Below are 21,841 nucleotides of genomic sequence, written 5' to 3' on the forward strand. Positions count from 1 at the left end.
AATGAATCTAGTGTGCCCTATTTGCAGATGGCAAATAATAACTTCCTCTCGTCGGTTACTCCTGGATGAAGAGCCCCATAGTGATACAGTGTCCTTAATTAGACAAGCTTATCTTGATGGTAGCATTCCATTCACTTTGCCACTCATCACAAAACATCCTCTTCAGAAAACAGACAAGATCTTCAGAAACAACAAGATCAGTAAAAGGAAACTACAAACAAGCCTCTTTTGCAGCACAATCAAATTCCAATATTGCTGGGGATCCAGCAGAAGCTCACACTTGTATTATGCCGAGTCATTACAAAAACAACACACTGTATTTCACAGACTGGAGTACATGTCAGTAATCACCTGCAAGGCACTCGTGGAATCTGAATAGACAAATATGTGTCGATATGATGGACTAATTATATTTAAGGCCTCCATATAGCTCCACGATGAAAACAATAGCGATGCTGGGAAGGTCAAACATGTATGTTCTGTTGCCAACCTCAAAAGTACAACAAACAGAATTATCATGTTTACAGCCATCTGTATAAACTACAGCATCAGGATTCATGCTATTTAAAATACAGGTTGCCTCGTCTTTGGGCAGATGTTATGAGGGGTAAATTCATCTGCACTATCAGAGGCGTAATTCTTTGCACATTTACTATCTTAAGTACTTAAGGGGTATTTTCATTTGCATTTGTACTGGTTTGTAAAATGGCTAGTTGTTGAATCATGCTACCGTTTCTGTCATATTAGCCAAAAAAATATTTGTATCCAATCCCAATAATGGGCATTAAAATCTGTGATAACAGACTGGACATTTCATCCTCACTGACATCAGAATTTGGGGGAAGGTACAAGCTGCAAGCTGCAGATATTCATTTTAAATGGTACCAATATCTTCACTACTATTGTAGGAATCTGTCTTGACAGTGAAATCTGTATGGATATTGAATCTTCCATTAGGAAAATAGCCACAACTTCACATTGTCAAACATCATCACATCATTAAGATGCTTCATTAAGTCTTGAGCAGTATCAATCAATCTCTTAATTTCCTGATGTTTTTCGGTGAACTACTTGAACCTGTAAAAACTATATTTATCAGGAAAGGTGAGACCTTTTGAAGGGAACCTCTTTCCTGGTTGTTTTGGAGAACTACAAATCTGATATTTTTATATTGTGGATAGAATGCATCACCATTTATCCTATTCTCTTCAATTGTACCCTATTCTCTTAATACTAACCTAAACTGACTAATACTGACCTGACCACTATTCGTTAGAGCAAGTGAGAACTGAGCACCGCATTCAATGTGACAAACACCAAAACCATTTAAACGTTCAACATTCTGAGGTAAATCACAACCCTCACTTCCACCTCTTCCTAATTTACGAAAGTCACCATCACCCCAAGAAAACACCATTCCTTCATTAGATAGGGCTAATGTTTGGGCATCTCAACTTCCACATGCTACGTTAATTATATGATGGCCAAGCAAAGCTTTCACCTGTAATAAAGATAAACAATAAAAAGTCTAAGTACAGTAAAGATATTTAATTTAAACACCTATTTGCCATGTAAATGATTTGCATCATTAACTAATCATACTGTCTCTTGCGCGATCAGGCTGAAACTGATCAAGACCACTTTCCAAAGAGTAATTTGCACAACAGCCTCTCATAAGGCAATATATGAAAATAAATAACATAGTTTCAAATTTAACAAAACTTCAGATAAGTTGATTTAACTTCTAATGATCTACAGACAATAATAGTAAAAAACCAATTACAGTTAATGCCATCAAACTAGATATTTTTTCATGATTCCATTTTTTCATTATCTCTAAGGCAGATAGTTTTTTTTAATACATTTTTATGCCCAAATGGACTTTATAATAATAATAATAATAAAATATCAAAGCAACACCTTAATTACTGTTGCTGGATATGCAAAGAATACTTATAGTTGAAATCATGAAAATGAAGACAGTTATCACTTAGATTTCCACTACAAGTGGTTTCTTGTTTATTATTTACTTATTCATGAGTCAAAATTTGTTGAAATGCTAGACTACAGTTGTTTTTTGTGTTGCAGAACTATATCTGTTATTAGGTAGCTTCATATTGTTTTTGTTAGGATGTTTGTGTACATCTCTAAAAAACAAGAACTCTTTCCAATTATATTAAATGTAAACAAACTACTACAAAAGTCCGGCAATGCACAACATAATACATGGTCACATTCATTAATTATATTTTACAAATTATTACCTTATTAGCACCACTAATAATCATTCTATAATTTCAGCTGTATTAATCTTTAAATTTAATAATTATGTCATTCACCAAATATTACATGTCACATATATCAGGTGATAAAAACTAACTAAATCATAAGTGTAAAATTCACTAAACATTCAGTAATATTTAATTAATAAACAGAATGTTTTAAAGTTGAACAAAGCTCATACTAAAACTGGAACTAACTATTCAGTTATTAAATTATAAGTCAAGGTTGTGTTTTGTGTTTGCTGAATATTTTTTTGAGAAACCTTGTACCACAACAAGAAAGATATTTCCAAAAAGTGTGAAAATGTTGCAAGAACCTCATTAGAAAGAATATTTTAGTGTCATGACTGACATTAACAATTCAGATTAAACTCAAAAGTGTTGATAGCATTGTTTTATTTGATTGATGCCATTAATTAGGCATTAAAAAAATTTATCTGGAAATAATATTGTATTTGTGAGAAAGAGAAGACTTGAAGTATGGGCAAACAAAACATGGATGCCGCATCACAATAATGCTCTGTAAACGGATTCTATGTAGAAGTTTTTGGCAAAGCATAACACAACTCTTGCTCCTCAAATCAGATAGACAGTGAAAACCTGTTTGTCCATCTATTTGATTTGAAACCTGCAGACTTCTGTTTCCAAAGATGAAATACACCTCAAAGGAGAACATTCCAGATGATAGAAGAGATTAAAAAATACATCATTACTGGGCCTGTAGACTATTTCACAAAACATATATTAAGAGTGTATTCTAACAACAGGAAAAATACAGAGAGAGGCATTCTGACAGTGACAGACACTACTTCAAAGGGAATATACCTAATTAAGTTATATAACAAAATAAATTATAAAAAGTTTGATTTCTTTTGGACAAACTTTACGAATAGTTTATCTGTAACCTCCAGTTCGACAAATTGATCAACAGTTTATTTTAAAAAAATTTCTGATGATAAGTAATGAATATTATTTACTGTGATAATAATTATCTTAATAACAAAAAAAAATTATTGACAACAGTCAATTGTTATCGAAGTTAATATATTAACCTTAGCAATAAAAATTTGAGGATATTCTTATCCAAATGATACATTTTTTTTACATTGAACATATTTTTGAGGTACCATTGTAATCAGCTCTTAAAAAATAAATATTTTCAAATTATTTTAATCAGAATAATAAAAGTCTAAAACTGGAAGGAAAAAACAGGTGAAATTTTTAAAATTCTAGTTTTGCTGAGCCATCTGCTTTTAAATAATATACTTTTATTTTATTATTTTTGACTTATACATTTTTTTAATTTAATATTTTTATAAAAGAACTGATTGTGCAGGAACAATATCAAAAAATGTGTTCAATTAAAATTTCCATAATATATTATACTTCCACTGGGATTTTCAAAATGATTTGAATGTTATTTTCTGCTTCTCCTAGCATTAACAAACGTAAGTATATATATATATCTGTTGTATATATACAACAGATGAGAGCACCTTCAACTTTTCATTCATAAGCCTCACAATTTAAAATATTAAGAATTTTTCATAACATACAAACAGTGTATACTTTACCTGCATAAGTTTAAACTATATGATGAATCTATTACTAAAAAAAAAAGATCTAAAGAGTAAGCAGTACAATCTATCTCACAATTTTAGTCATTATCATACTCCGAGAATAATGACCTCATTGTACCAATGAAATACATAAGGAAAAATGAAGTGATTAAAATGAGTACAAAATAAGTTAGTTATTTTTTAAACAAAACCTTTCGTCACTTAATTTTCATATAATAAAAGAAATATCTGTTTAAGTATGTTGGCAAATTTTAATATTCTGTTTTAGTACAAGAGTTAATTAAGTGAAAAATATCTACACACCAGTTTTGGTTTAAGTTGAGTAAGCATATCACCATGACCAAGTCTACCGTATTCACCAAGGCCCCATGTATATAATTCTCCACTAGATGTGATAGCAGTACTATGGCTACTTCCACAAGCAATTTCTCGTATTCTTTTTGATTTTAATGCTTCTATCAAACGTGGCTTTTCTAAAGTTTGTCTATTTCCATGCCCTAATTTTCCTTCATCTCCTTCACCCCATGAAAATACCTGAAATTACCATAATAAAAATTAAAGTCAATAATAATAGTAATAATATGGAACAGTTCATAAATGAGTGGCAACAATCGGAACGCACATCATTTCATTGAGTGTTCAGCAAATCTAAATACTAATTTCAACATCTTATTTTCTTTTTACATAAAAAAACAATTAATTATTCCACAAACTTAACCTTTAATGTACATCACAGTGAATTGTGTACATTCCCAGCTTACTCCCATTATGTTTTTATGTACCTTTTTACATTTTATGACTTGCCATCATATACTGCAATTTGTCTAATTAAAAGTAATATAGAATATTTCAAATATATTTATAAATTATTAAATATTTTCAATTTTGTAAAATTCAATGCAACTGATTTTTAAAAAAAAATATCCAGTTTTCTAGGAGTATGTACTCTGAAAATAGCATTTTATTGTACTTATTGATCAATTTTACAAAATTGTTAAAGTATTCTTCTTTTATGACTGACTTTTTTTCTTAATTATATTTGGCTTTATAGTGTTTTTGACCATATACTGTTTTTTCACAGTGTATGTTTTTATCACATTGTATGAGATAAAACAGCTTCAATAAGTATGTTGCTTGATATTAGTTTGATCAAAAAATGGTAGAATTTATGAAGAAAACCTGAAGCTCTGGCTGTTTTACTTTGATCTCAGGTTTAGAAAAGTTAAAACTAATAGATAGATGATTTAATAATAATTTATCATCTAAGGGCCATAAATAAGGCTGATGTAGATTTGTTGCCATTTAGTACCTAATTGGTTATAAACCCAATTAAAAAAAAGAGGTCGAAGCAGCAGACAATAAAAAGGTAAGGTGAACAGGCAAGAATATGTAGTTTTTATCAATATTAATGAAAGTAAATATTATTTATCCTTAATTTTTTATTGGTGGCAATTAAAATTCTTATACTGGATTTTCTAACAATTGTACTGACCACCAATTATTTTCCGGTGCTGTTTGTATCCTTACATCAAGTGAAGAAGTAGTCAATTCAAGTGGAATTATGAAAGGTTTGGTGTGAGCATTTTGAATGCTGTAAAATCAGTGATATGGTTGATAATTCAATGTACAGAATTGAGTTATTTGGTTTGGGCAAATGTAATAGGTCTAATTAATATTATGAAGATATTATGAAGCAAATGCATAACAGGAAGTTGAAATATACTTTAACTTCCGCTCACACTTCAGTCAGGCAAAAATCAATAAATTATAGTTTGAATTGCTCCAACACCCTCCAAACTTATCTCTGGCTCCTAGTGACTATCACTTGTTTCCTAACCTAAAAAAAATGGCTTGAAGGTAAGAAATTTTCAACCAATAATCAAGTTATTGCCACCGTAGATGGTTATTTTAAGGTGGGCAAATCAACATACTTAACTGGTGTAAGCATTCTTGTGGAATACTGGGCTATGTGTATACACCTTAATGGTGACTATGTTGAAAAATAAATCAAAATGTACCCAGAAAAATGTTGTTTTCTTATCCAGATCTGGATCATTTCACTCTATCCTTGTATATAATTGGTTTGTTTTATTTTTCTTCTATAAGCTACATTGTATCAAGTTTTTAAAATTTTTGAGCTATTTTCTCTTAGTATTTATTTATGTTAATATAGTACGTTAACGGTTTTTTAAATATTTTATTTGGTTTTTTTATCTGTATTTGTTTTAGGTATATGTCAATGAGATTAATTTATATTCATTTACATGGGCTTGGTGTCTATGTATCAAACAATCTTAAGAGTTATTTTACGTGATATAAGTGTGTAATATTTTAAGTTTGAACAAAAGCATATCAAATAATCAGAATAGATTATGGCAGTTTATGACAAAATAAAAAAATAATTATATGAATGTAACTCACCATCCCAGTATCAGTAACAGCAAGACAATGTAAAGCACCTGCAGCAACATTGATCACTTTTTCACCACGAAACCCCTCAACCAATGTAAGTTTCCTAACATGTTGATCAGTCCCATGTCCCAGCCTATAATAATCACCTTTACCCCATGTCTACACCTAAAATAAATAAATAAAAACATTATAGAATATAAAAATACATAATCAGCATATAATAATACATTATATCAGAAATAGGTAGATATGTTACTTATTTTGAAAAAAGGAACTGCCCAAGTATTTGCAAGGATGGATCAAGGGAAACCATGGTAAAACTTTGACTATGCAGCATCACAAAATACAAAATTAATTATTAAATAAAAAATAGACGTGATTAAAGCCTATAAAAATTATTTAAAATATGAACACATGAAATAATATTAAGGTAAATAATAAATGTATGAATATACTAAATATAAAAAATTACAAATAATCACAATTCAGAAGGCATTATTGAAAACTATTTTGAGCACATATTTATGTACATATTGAACAGGATACAAAAAAGACAGGTTATTTTTTTAATTAATATTATTTCAAAATTCAGACAACAGTAATATTGATTTAGTAAAAGAAAACCTATTAATTGTGTTTTAAATAAATAATTGCAGGGATAAGTTTTTAAAATGAATCAGTAATTTATTAAAGATGGCAACAGAAGCATATAAGGGCCTTTCTATTGAACTAGGGGCAAAATTAAGTAATGTTATCAGCACCTGGGAACACTATTATTATAGTAAACAATTAAAAATTAATAATAAAGAATTAACTTAAAAAATAAACAGGTGTAAAATGCCTAATGCCACATGCTAAATGTGAAAAAAAATTTAAATCTAACATAAAATAACAAAATTGCCATCTGTAACACACCAAACTAAATAAATAGAGAAATATACTGAAGTTATAATCAAATAATTGAATATAGATGCATGGTCTTAAGAAATAGGATGCCATTTGATAACATAGTTATACCGCATAACTGAGTCCACAAGTATGCAGTGTCAATATCAGTTGGAAGTCACAGCAAATACAAACAGGTGCATAGGTCCAAGTCATGAGATGTCCATGAATGAATCTAGTGTGCCCTATTTGCAGATGGCAAATAATAACTTCCTCTCGTCGGTTACTCCTGGATGAAGAGCCCCATAGTGATACAGTGTCCTTAATTAGACAAGCTTATCTTGATGGTAGCATTCCATTCACTTTGCCACTCATCACAAAACATCCTCTTCAGAAAACAGACAAGATCTTCAGAAACAACAAGATCAGTAAAAGGAAACTACAAACAAGCCTCTTTTGCAGCACAATCAAATTCCAATATTGCTGGGGATCCAGCAGAAGCTCACACTTGTATTATGCCGAGTCATTACAAAAACAACACACTGTATTTCACAGACTGGAGTACATGTCAGTAATCACCTGCAAGGCACTCGTGGAATCTGAATAGACAAATATGTGTCGATATGATGGACTAATTATATTTAAGGCCTCCATATAGCTCCACGATGAAAACAATAGCGATGCTGGGAAGGTCAAACATGTATGTTCTGTTGCCAACCTCAAAAGTACAACAAACAGAATTATCATGTTTACAGCCATCTGTACAAACTACAGCATCAGGATTCATGCTATTTAAAATACAGGTTGCCTCGTCTTTGGGCAGATGTTATGAGGGGTAAATTCATCTGCACTATCAGAGGCGTAATTCTTTGCACATTTACTATCTTAAGTACTTAAGGGGTATTTTCATTTGCATTTGTACTGGTTTGTAAAATGGCTAGTTGTTGAATCATGCTACCGTTTCTGTCATATTAGCCAAAAAAATATTTGTATCCAATCCCAATAATGGGCATTAAAATCTGTGATAACAGACTGGACATTTCATCCTCACTGACATCAGAATTTGGGGGAAGGTACAAGCTGCAAGCTGCAGATATTCATTTTAAATGGTACCAATATCTTCACTACTATTGTAGGAATCTGTCTTGACAGTGAAATCTGTATGGATATTGAATCTTCCATTAGGAAAATAGCCACAACTTCACATTGTCAAACATCATCACATCATTAAGATGCTTCATTAAGTCTTGAGCAGTATCAATCAATCTCTTAATTTCCTGATGTTTTTCGGTGAACTACTTGAACCTGTAAAAACTATATTTATCAGGAAAGGTGAGACCTTTTGAAGGGAACCTCTTTCCTGGTTGTTTTGGAGAACTACAAATCTGATATTTTTATATTGTGGATAGAATGCATCACCATTTATCCTATTCTCTTCAATTGTACCCTATTCTCTTAATACTAACCTAAACTGACTAATACTGACCTGACCACTATTCGTTAGAGCAAGTGAGAACTGAGCACCGCATTCAATGTGACAAACACCAAAACCATTTAAACGTTCAACATTCTGAGGTAAATCACAACCCTCACTTCCACCTCTTCCTAATTTACGAAAGTCACCATCACCCCAAGAAAACACCATTCCTTCATTAGATAGGGCTAATGTTTGGGCATCTCAACTTCCACATGCTACGTTAATTATATGATGGCCAAGCAAAGCTTTCACCTGTAATAAAGATAAACAATAAAAAGTCTAAGTACAGTAAAGATATTTAATTTAAACACCTATTTGCCATGTAAATGATTTGCATCATTAACTAATCATACTGTCTCTTGCGCGATCAGGCTGAAACTGATCAAGACCACTTTCCAAAGAGTAATTTGCACAACAGCCTCTCATAAGGCAATATATGAAAATAAATAACATAGTTTCAAATTTAACAAAACTTCAGATAAGTTGATTTAACTTCTAATGATCTACAGACAATAATAGTAAAAAACCAATTACAGTTAATGCCATCAAACTAGATATTTTTTCATGATTCCATTTTTTCATTATCTCTAAGGCAGATAGTTTTTTTTAATACATTTTTATGCCCAAATGGACTTTATAATAATAATAATAATAAAATATCAAAGCAACACCTTAATTACTGTTGCTGGATATGCAAAGAATACTTATAGTTGAAATCATGAAAATGAAGACAGTTATCACTTAGATTTCCACTACAAGTGGTTTCTTGTTTATTATTTACTTATTCATGAGTCAAAATTTGTTGAAATGCTAGACTACAGTTGTTTTTTGTGTTGCAGAACTATATCTGTTATTAGGTAGCTTCATATTGTTTTTGTTAGGATGTTTGTGTACATCTCTAAAAAACAAGAACTCTTTCCAATTATATTAAATGTAAACAAACTACTACAAAAGGCCGGCAATGCACAACATAATACATGGTCACATTCATTAATTATATTTTACAAATTATTACCTTATTAGCACCACTAATAATCATTCTATAATTTCAGCTGTATTAATCTTTAAATTTAATAATTATGTCATTCACCAAATATTACATGTCACATATATCAGGTGATAAAAACTAACTAAATCATAAGTGTAAAATTCACTAAACATTCAGTAATATTTAATTAATAAACAGAATGTTTTAAAGTTGAACAAAGCTCATACTAAAACTGGAACTAACTATTCAGTTATTAAATTATAAGTCAAGGTTGTGTTTTGTGTTTGCTGAATATTTTTTTGAGAAACCTTGTACCAAAACAAGAAAGATACACAATTTAAAAATATTAAGAATTTTTCATAACATACAAACAGTGTATACTTTACCTGCATAAGTTTAAACTATATGATGAATCTATTACTAAAAAAAAAAGATCCAAAGAGTAAGCAGTACAATCTATCTCACAATTTTAGTCATTATCATACTCCGAGAATAATGACCTCATTGTACCAATGAAATACATAAGGAAAAATGAAGTGATTAAAATGAGTACAAAATAAGTTAGTTATTTTTTAAACAAAACCTTTCGTCACTTAATTTTCATATAATAAAAGAAATATCTGTTTAAGTATGTTGGCAAATTTTAATATTCTGTTTTAGTACAAGAGTTAATTAAGTGAAAAATATCTACACACCAGTTTTGGTTTAAGTTGAGTAAGCATATCACCATGACCAAGTCTACCGTATTCACCAAGGCCCCATGTATATAATTCTCCACTAGATGTGATAGCAGTACTATGGCTACTTCCACAAGCAATTTCTCGTATTCTTTTTGATTTTAATGCTTCTATCAAACGTGGCTTTTCTAAAGTTTGTCTATTTCCATGCCCTAATTTTCCTTCATCTCCTTCACCCCATGAAAATACCTGAAATTACCATAATAAAAATTAAAGTCAATAATAATAGTAATAATATGGAACAGTTCATAAATGAGTGGCAACAATCGGAACGCACATCATTTCATTGAGTGTTCAGCAAATCTAAATACTAATTTCAACATCTTATTTTCTTTTTACATAAAAAAACAATTAATTATTCCACAAACTTAACCTTTAATGTACATCACAGTGAATTGTGTACATTCCCAGCTTACTCCCATTATGTTTTTATGTACCTTTTTACATTTTATGACTTGCCATCATATACTGCAATTTGTCTAATTAAAAGTAATATAGAATATTTCAAATATATTTATAAATTATTAAATATTTTCAATTTTGTAAAATTCAATGCAACTGATTTTTAAAAAAAAAATATCCAGTTTTCTAGGAGTATGTACTCTGAAAATAGCATTTTATTGTACTTATTGATCAATTTTACAAAATTTTTAAAAGTATTCTTTTATGTCTGACTTATTTTCTTAATTATATTTGGCTTTATAGTGTTTTTGACCATATACTGTTTTTTCACAGTGTATGTTTTTATCACATTGTATGAGATAAAACAGCTTCAATAAGTATGTTGCTTGATATTAGTTTGATCAAAAAATGGTAGAATTTATGAAGAAAACCTGAAGCTCTGGCTGTTTTACTTTGATCTCAGGTTTAGAAAAGTTAAAACTAATAGATAGATGATTTAATAATAATTTATCATCTAAGGGCCATAAATAAGGCTGATGTAGATTTGTTGCCATTTAGTACCTAATTGGTTATAAACCCAATTAAAAAAAAGAGGTCGAAGCAGCAGACAATAAAAAGGTAAGGTGAACAGGCAAGAATATGTAGTTTTTATCAATATTAATGAAAGTAAATATTATTTATCCTTAATTTTTTATTGGTGGCAATTAAAATTCTTATACTGGATTTTCTAACAATTGTACTGACCACCAATTATTTTCCGGTGCTGTTTGTATCCTTACATCAAGTGAAGAAGTAGTCAATTCAAGTGGAATTATGAAAGGTTTGGTGTGAGCATTTTGAATGCTGTAAAATCAGTGATATGGTTGATAATTCAATGTACAGAATTGAGTTATTTGGTTTGGGCAAATGTAATAGGTCTAATTAATATTATGAAGATATTATGAAGCAAATGCATAACAGGAAGTTGAAATATACTTTAACTTCCGCTCACACTTCAGTCAGGCAAAAATCAATAAATTATAGTTTGAATTGCTCCAACACCCTCCAAACTTATCTCTGGCTCCTAGTGACTATCACTTGTTTCCTAACCTAAAAAAAATGGCTTGAAGGTAAGAAATTTTCAACCAATAATCAAGTTATTGCCACCGTAGATGGTTATTTTAAGGTGGGCAAATCAACATACTTAACTGGTGTAAGCATTCTTGTGGAATACTGGGCTATGTGTATACACCTTAATGGTGACTATGTTGAAAAATAAATCAAAATGTACCCAGAAAAATGTTGTTTTCTTATCCAGATCTGGATCATTTCACTCTATCCTTGTATATAATTGGTTTGTTTTATTTTTTCTTCTATAAGCTACATTGTATCAAGTTTTTAAAATTTTTGAGCTATTTTCTCTTAGTATTTATTTATGTTAATATAGTACGTTAACGGTTTTTTAAATATTTTATTTGGTTTTTTTATCTGTATTTGTTTTAGGTATATGTCAATGAGATTAATTTATATTCATTTACATGGGCTTGGTGTCTATGTATCAAACAATCTTAAGAGTTATTTTACGTGATATAAGTGTGTAATATTTTAAGTTTGAACAAAAGCATATCAAATAATCAGAATAGATTATGGCAGTTTATGACAAAATAAAAAAATAATTATATGAATGTAACTCACCATCCCAGTATCAGTAACAGCAAGACAATGTAAAGCACCTACAGCAACATTGATCACTTTTTCACCACGAAACCCCTCAACCAATGTAAGTTTCCTAACATGTTGATCAGTCCCATGTCCCAGCCTATAATAATCACCTTTACCCCATGTCTACACCTAAAATAAATAAATAAAAACATTATAGAATATAAAAATACATAATCAGCATATAATAATACATTATATCAGAAATAGGTAGATATGTTACTTATTTTGAAAAAAGGAACTGCCCAAGTATTTGCAAGGATGGATCAAGGGAAACCATGGTAAAACTTTGACTATGCAGCATCACAAAATACAAAATTAATTATTAAATAAAAAATAGACGTGATTAAAGCCTATAAAAATTATTTAAAATATGAACACATGAAATAATATTAAGGTAAATAATAAATGTATGAATATACTAAATATAAAAAATTACAAATAATCACAATTCAGAAGGCATTATTGAAAACTATTTTGAGCACATATTTATGTACATATTGAACAGGATACAAAAAAGACAGGTTATTTTTTTAATTAATATTATTTCAAAATTCAGACAAGAGTAATATTGATTTAGTAAAAGAAAACCTATTAATTGTGTTTTAAATAAATAATTGCAGGGATAAGTTTTTAAAATGAATCAGTAATTTATTAAAGATGGCAACAGAAGCATATAAGGGCCTTTCTATTGAACTAGGGGCAAAATTAAGTAATGTTATCAGCACCTGGGAACACTATTATTATAGTAAACAATTAAAAATTAATAATAAAGAATTAACTTAAAAAATAAACAGGTGTAAAATGCCTAATGCCACATGCTAAATGTGAAAAAAAATTTAAATCTAACATAAAATAACAAAATTGCCATCTGTAACACACCAAACTAAATAAATAGAGAAATATACTGAAGTTATAATCAAATAATTGAATATAGATGCATGGTCTTAAGAAATAGGATGCCATTTGATAACATAGTTATACCGCATAACTGAGTCCACAAGTATGCAGTGTCAATATCAGTTGGAAGTCACAGCAAATACAAACAGGTGCATAGGTCCAAGTCATGAGATGTCCATGAATGAATCTAGTGTGCCCTATTTGCAGATGGCAAATAATAACTTCCTCTCGTCGGTTACTCCTGGATGAAGAGCCCCATAGTGATACAGTGTCCTTAATTAGACAAGCTTATCTTGATGGTAGCATTCCATTCACTTTGCCACTCATCACAAAACATCCTCTTCAGAAAACAGACAAGATCTTCAGAAACAACAAGATCAGTAAAAGGAAACTACAAACAAGCCTCTTTTGCAGCACAATCAAATTCCAATATTGCTGGGGATCCAGCAGAAGCTCACACTTGTATTATGCCGAGTCATTACAAAAACAACACACTGTATTTCACAGACTGGAGTACATGTCAGTAATCACCTGCAAGGCACTCGTGGAATCTGAATAGACAAATATGTGTCGATATGATGGACTAATTATATTTAAGGCCTCCATATAGCTCCACGATGAAAACAATAGCGATGCTGGGAAGGTCAAACATGTATGTTCTGTTGCCAACCTCAAAAGTACAACAAACAGAATTATCATGTTTACAGCCATCTGTATAAACTACAGCATCAGGATTCATGCTATTTAAAATACAGGTTGCCTCGTCTTTGGGCAGATGTTATGAGGGGTAAATTCATCTGCACTATCAGAGGCGTAATTCTTTGCACATTTACTATCTTAAGTACTTAAGGGGTATTTTCATTTGCATTTGTACTGGTTTGTAAAATGGCTAGTTGTTGAATCATGCTACCGTTTCTGTCATATTAGCCAAAAAAATATTTGTATCCAATCCCAATAATGGGCATTAAAATCTGTGATAACAGACTGGACATTTCATCCTCACTGACATCAGAATTTGGGGGAAGGTACAAGCTGCAAGCTGCAGATATTCATTTTAAATGGTACCAATATCTTCACTACTATTGTAGGAATCTGTCTTGACAGTGAAATCTGTATGGATATTGAATCTTCCATTAGGAAAATAGCCACAACTTCACATTGTCAAACATCATCACATCATTAAGATGCTTCATTAAGTCTTGAGCAGTATCAATCAATCTCTTAATTTCCTGATGTTTTTCGGTGAACTACTTGAACCTGTAAAAACTATATTTATCAGGAAAGGTGAGACCTTTTGAAGGGAACCTCTTTCCTGGTTGTTTTGGAGAACTACAAATCTGATATTTTTATATTGTGGATAGAATGCATCACCATTTATCCTATTCTCTTCAATTGTACCCTATTCTCTTAATACTAACCTAAACTGACTAATACTGACCTGACCACTATTCGTTAGAGCAAGTGAGAACTGAGCACCGCATTCAATGTGACAAACACCAAAACCATTTAAACGTTCAACATTCTGAGGTAAATCACAACCCTCACTTCCACCTCTTCCTAATTTACGAAAGTCACCATCACCCCAAGAAAACACCATTCCTTCATTAGATAGGGCTAATGTTTGGGCATCTCAACTTCCACATGCTACGTTAATTATATGATGGCCAAGCAAAGCTTTCACCTGTAATAAAGATAAACAATAAAAAGTCTAAGTACAGTAAAGATATTTAATTTAAACACCTATTTGCCATGTAAATGATTTGCATCATTAACTAATCATACTGTCTCTTGCGCGATCAGGCTGAAACTGATCAAGACCACTTTCCAAAGAGTAATTTGCACAACAGCCTCTCATAAGGCAATATATGAAAATAAATAACATAGTTTCAAATTTAACAAAACTTCAGATAAGTTGATTTAACTTCTAATGATCTACAGACAATAATAGTAAAAAACCAATTACAGTTAATGCCATCAAACTAGATATTTTTTCATGATTCCATTTTTTCATTATCTCTAAGGCAGATAGTTTTTTTTAATACATTTTTATGCCCAAATGGACTTTATAATAATAATAATAATAAAATATCAAAGCAACACCTTAATTACTGTTGCTGGATATGCAAAGAATACTTATAGTTGAAATCATGAAAATGAAGACAGTTATCACTTAGATTTCCACTACAAGTGGTTTCTTGTTTATTATTTACTTATTCATGAGTCAAAATTTGTTGAAATGCTAGACTACAGTTGTTTTTTGTGTTGCAGAACTATATCTGTTATTAGGTAGCTTCATATTGTTTTTGTTAGGATGTTTGTGTACATCTCTAAAAAACAAGAACTCTTTCCAATTATATTAAATGTAAACAAACTACTACAAAAGTCCGGCAATGCACAACATAATACATGGTCACATTCATTAATTATATTTTACAAATTATTACCTTATTAGCACCACTAATAATCATTCTATAATTTCAGCTGTATTAATCTTTAAATTTAATAATTATGTCATTCACCAAATATTACATGTCACATATATCAGGTGATAAAAACTAACTAAATCATAAGTGTAAAATTCACTAAACATTCAGTAATATTTAATTAATAAACAGAATGTTTTAAAGTTGAACAAAGCTCATACTAAAACTGGAACTAACTATTCAGTTATTAAATTATAAGTCAAGGTTGTGTTTTGTGTTTGCTGAATATTTTTTTGAGAAACCTTGTACCACAACAAGAAAGATATTTCCAAAAAGTGTGAAAATGTTGCAAGAACCTCATTAGAAAGAATATTTTAGTGTCATGACTGACATTAACAATTCAGATTAAACTCAAAAGTGTTGATAGCATTGTTTTATTTGATTGATGCCATTAATTAGGCATTAAAAAAATTTATCTGGAAATAATATTGTATTTGTGAGAAAGAGAAGACTTGAAGTATGGGCAAACAAAACATGGATGCCGCATCACAATAATGCTCTGTAAACGGATTCTATGTAGAAGTTTTTGGCAAAGCATAACACAACTCTTGCTCCTCAAATCAGATAGACAGTGAAAACCTGTTTGTCCATCTATTTGATTTGAAACCTGCAGACTTCTGTTTCCAAAGATGAAATACACCTCAAAGGAGAACATTCCAGATGATAGAAGAGATTAAAAAATACATCATTACTGGGCCTGTAGACTATTTCACAAAACATATATTAAGAGTGTATTCTAACAACAGGAAAAATACAGAGAGAGGCATTCTGACAGTGACAGACACTACTTCAAAGGGAATATACCTAATTAAGTTATATAACAAAATAAATTATAAAAAGTTTGATTTCTTTTGGACAAACTTTACGAATAGTTTATCTGTAACCTCCAGTTCGACAAATTGATCAACAGTTTATTTTAAAAAAATTTCTGATGATAAGTAATGAATATTATTTACTGTGATAATAATTATCTTAATAACAAAAAAAAATTATTGACAACAGTCAATTGTTATCGAAGTTAATATATTAACCTTAGCAATAAAAATTTGAGGATATTCTTATCCAAATGATACATTTTTTTTACATTGAACATATTTTTGAGGTACCATTGTAATCAGCTCTTAAAAAATAAATATTTTCAAATTATTTTAATCAGAATAATAAAAGTCTAAAACTGGAAGGAAAAAACAGGTGAAATTTTTAAAATTCTAGTTTTGCTGAGCCATCTGCTTTTAAATAATATACTTTTATTTTATTATTTTTGACTTATACATTTTTTTAATTTAATATTTTTATAAAAGAACTGATTGTGCAGGAACAATATCAAAAAATGTGTTCAATTAAAATTTCCATAATATATTATACTTCCACTGGGATTTTCAAAATGATTTGAATGTTATTTTCTGCTTCTCCTAGCATTAACAAACGTAAGTATATATATATATCTGTTGTATATATACAACAGATGAGAGCACCTTCAACTTTTCATTCATAAGCCTCACAATTTAAAATATTAAGAATTTTTCATAACATACAAACAGTGTATACTTTACCTGCATAAGTTTAAACTATATGATGAATCTATTACTAAAAAAAAAAGATCTAAAGAGTAAGCAGTACAATCTATCTCACAATTTTAGTCATTATCATACTCCGAGAATAATGACCTCATTGTACCAATGAAATACATAAGGAAAAATGAAGTGATTAAAATGAGTACAAAATAAGTTAGTTATTTTTTAAACAAAACCTTTCGTCACTTAATTTTCATATAATAAAAGAAATATCTGTTTAAGTATGTTGGCAAATTTTAATATTCTGTTTTAGTACAAGAGTTAATTAAGTGAAAAATATCTACACACCAGTTTTGGTTTAAGTTGAGTAAGCATATCACCATGACCAAGTCTACCGTATTCACCAAGGCCCCATGTATATAATTCTCCACTAGATGTGATAGCAGTACTATGGCTACTTCCACAAGCAATTTCTCGTATTCTTTTTGATTTTAATGCTTCTATCAAACGTGGCTTTTCTAAAGTTTGTCTATTTCCATGCCCTAATTTTCCTTCATCTCCTTCACCCCATGAAAATACCTGAAATTACCATAATAAAAATTAAAGTCAATAATAATAGTAATAATATGGAACAGTTCATAAATGAGTGGCAACAATCGGAACGCACATCATTTCATTGAGTGTTCAGCAAATCTAAATACTAATTTCAACATCTTATTTTCTTTTTACATAAAAAAACAATTAATTATTCCACAAACTTAACCTTTAATGTACATCACAGTGAATTGTGTACATTCCCAGCTTACTCCCATTATGTTTTTATGTACCTTTTTACATTTTATGACTTGCCATCATATACTGCAATTTGTCTAATTAAAAGTAATATAGAATATTTCAAATATATTTATAAATTATTAAATATTTTCAATTTTGTAAAATTCAATGCAACTGATTTTTAAAAAAAAATATCCAGTTTTCTAGGAGTATGTACTCTGAAAATAGCATTTTATTGTACTTATTGATCAATTTTACAAAATTGTTAAAGTATTCTTCTTTTATGACTGACTTTTTTTCTTAATTATATTTGGCTTTATAGTGTTTTTGACCATATACTGTTTTTTCACAGTGTATGTTTTTATCACATTGTATGAGATAAAACAGCTTCAATAAGTATGTTGCTTGATATTAGTTTGATCAAAAAATGGTAGAATTTATGAAGAAAACCTGAAGCTCTGGCTGTTTTACTTTGATCTCAGGTTTAGAAAAGTTAAAACTAATAGATAGATGATTTAATAATAATTTATCATCTAAGGGCCATAAATAAGGCTGATGTAGATTTGTTGCCATTTAGTACCTAATTGGTTATAAACCCAATTAAAAAAAAGAGGTCGAAGCAGCAGACAATAAAAAGGTAAGGTGAACAGGCAAGAATATGTAGTTTTTATCAATATTAATGAAAGTAAATATTATTTATCCTTAATTTTTTATTGGTGGCAATTAAAATTCTTATACTGGATTTTCTAACAATTGTACTGACCACCAATTATTTTCCGGTGCTGTTTGTATCCTTACATCAAGTGAAGAAGTAGTCAATTCAAGTGGAATTATGAAAGGTTTGGTGTGAGCATTTTGAATGCTGTAAAATCAGTGATATGGTTGATAATTCAATGTACAGAATTGAGTTATTTGGTTTGGGCAAATGTAATAGGTCTAATTAATATTATGAAGATATTATGAAGCAAATGCATAACAGGAAGTTGAAATATACTTTAACTTCCGCTCACACTTCAGTCAGGCAAAAATCAATAAATTATAGTTTGAATTGCTCCAACACCCTCCAAACTTATCTCTGGCTCCTAGTGACTATCACTTGTTTCCTAACCTAAAAAAAATGGCTTGAAGGTAAGAAATTTTCAACCAATAATCAAGTTATTGCCACCGTAGATGGTTATTTTAAGGTGGGCAAATCAACATACTTAACTGGTGTAAGCATTCTTGTGGAATACTGGGCTATGTGTATACACCTTAATGGTGACTATGTTGAAAAATAAATCAAAATGTACCCAGAAAAATGTTGTTTTCTTATCCAGATCTGGATCATTTCACTCTATCCTTGTATATAATTGGTTTGTTTTATTTTTCTTCTATAAGCTACATTGTATCAAGTTTTTAAAATTTTTGAGCTATTTTCTCTTAGTATTTATTTATGTTAATATAGTACGTTAACGGTTTTTTAAATATTTTATTTGGTTTTTTTATCTGTATTTGTTTTAGGTATATGTCAATGAGATTAATTTATATTCATTTACATGGGCTTGGTGTCTATGTATCAAACAATCTTAAGAGTTATTTTACGTGATATAAGTGTGTAATATTTTAAGTTTGAACAAAAGCATATCAAATAATCAGAATAGATTATGGCAGTTTATGACAAAATAAAAAAATAATTATATGAATGTAACTCACCATCCCAGTATCAGTAACAGCAAGACAATGTAAAGCACCTGCAGCAACATTGATCACTTTTTCACCACGAAACCCCTCAACCAATGTAAGTTTCCTAACATGTTGATCAGTCCCATGTCCCAGCCTATAATAATCACCTTTACCCCATGTCTACACCTAAAATAAATAAATAAAAACATTATAGAATATAAAAATACATAATCAGCATATAATAATACATTATATCAGAAATAGGTAGATATGTTACTTATTTTGAAAAAAGGAACTGCCCAAGTATTTGCAAGGATGGATCAAGGGAAACCATGGTAAAACTTTGACTATGCAGCATCACAAAATACAAAATTAATTATTAAATAAAAAATAGACGTGATTAAAGCCTATAAAAATTATTTAAAATATGAACACATGAAATAATATTAAGGTAAATAATAAATGTATGAATATACTAAATATAAAAAATTACAAATAATCACAATTCAGAAGGCATTATTGAAAACTATTTTGAGCACATATTTATGTACATATTGAACAGGATACAAAAAAGACAGGTTATTTTTTTAATTAATATTATTTCAAAATTCAGACAACAGTAATATTGATTTAGTAAAAGAAAACCTATTAATTGTGTTTTAAATAAATAATTGCAGGGATAAGTTTTTAAAATGAATCAGTAATTTATTAAAGATGGCAACAGAAGCATATAAGGGCCTTTCTATTGAACTAGGGGCAAAATTAAGTAATGTTATCAGCACCTGGGAACACTATTATTATAGTAAACAATTAAAAATTAATAATAAAGAATTAACTTAAAAAATAAACAGGTGTAAAATGCCTAATGCCACATGCTAAATGTGAAAAAAAATTTAAATCTAACATAAAATAACAAAATTGCCATCTGTAACACACCAAACTAAATAAATAGAGAAATATACTGAAGTTATAATCAAATAATTGAATATAGATGCATGGTCTTAAGAAATAGGATGCCATTTGATAACATAGTTATACCGCATAACTGAGTCCACAAGTATGCAGTGTCAATATCAGTTGGAAGTCACAGCAAATACAAACAGGTGCATAGGTCCAAGTCATGAGATGTCCATGAATGAATCTAGTGTGCCCTATTTGCAGATGGCAAATAATAACTTCCTCTCGTCGGTTACTCCTGGATGAAGAGCCCCATAGTGATACAGTGTCCTTAATTAGACAAGCTTATCTTGATGGTAGCATTCCATTCACTTTGCCACTCATCACAAAACATCCTCTTCAGAAAACAGACAAGATCTTCAGAAACAACAAGATCAGTAAAAGGAAACTACAAACAAGCCTCTTTTGCAGCACAATCAAATTCCAATATTGCTGGGGATCCAGCAGAAGCTCACACTTGTATTATGCCGAGTCATTACAAAAACAACACACTGTATTTCACAGACTGGAGTACATGTCAGTAATCACCTGCAAGGCACTCGTGGAATCTGAATAGACAAATATGTGTCGATATGATGGACTAATTATATTTAAGGCCTCCATATAGCTCCACGATGAAAACAATAGCGATGCTGGGAAGGTCAAACATGTATGTTCTGTTGCCAACCTCAAAAGTACAACAAACAGAATTATCATGTTTACAGCCATCTGTACAAACTACAGCATCAGGATTCATGCTATTTAAAATACAGGTTGCCTCGTCTTTGGGCAGATGTTATGAGGGGTAAATTCATCTGCACTATCAGAGGCGTAATTCTTTGCACATTTACTATCTTAAGTACTTAAGGGGTATTTTCATTTGCATTTGTACTGGTTTGTAAAATGGCTAGTTGTTGAATCATGCTACCGTTTCTGTCATATTAGCCAAAAAAATATTTGTATCCAATCCCAATAATGGGCATTAAAATCTGTGATAACAGACTGGACATTTCATCCTCACTGACATCAGAATTTGGGGGAAGGTACAAGCTGCAAGCTGCAGATATTCATTTTAAATGGTACCAATATCTTCACTACTATTGTAGGAATC

At 30.1% G+C, this 21,841-nt stretch overlaps 2 protein-coding genes across 3 annotated transcripts in view; both read right to left on the reverse strand.

Annotated features, from left to right (window-relative positions):
* LOC142322394 (serine-enriched protein-like) overlaps nucleotides 1–21,841 on the reverse strand; it is a 257,207-nt gene that overhangs the window by 154,813 nt on the left and 80,553 nt on the right. The window lies entirely within an intron of this gene.
* On the reverse strand, nucleotides 8,838–14,958 carry LOC142320775 (uncharacterized). The gene is made up of 4 exons (XM_075358761.1): nucleotides 14,800–14,958; nucleotides 12,438–12,587; nucleotides 10,320–10,550; nucleotides 8,838–8,888 (listed from the first exon to the last, which is right to left on the reverse strand). The coding sequence occupies exons 1-4, from the start codon at nucleotides 14,956–14,958 to the stop codon at nucleotides 8,838–8,840; spliced, it is 591 nt and encodes a 196-aa protein (XP_075214876.1).

The sequence above is a fragment of the Lycorma delicatula genome, chromosome 3 (assembly GCF_047948215.1).
Source record: "Lycorma delicatula isolate Av1 chromosome 3, ASM4794821v1, whole genome shotgun sequence".
NCBI classification, from domain to species: domain Eukaryota; kingdom Metazoa; phylum Arthropoda; class Insecta; order Hemiptera; family Fulgoridae; genus Lycorma; species Lycorma delicatula.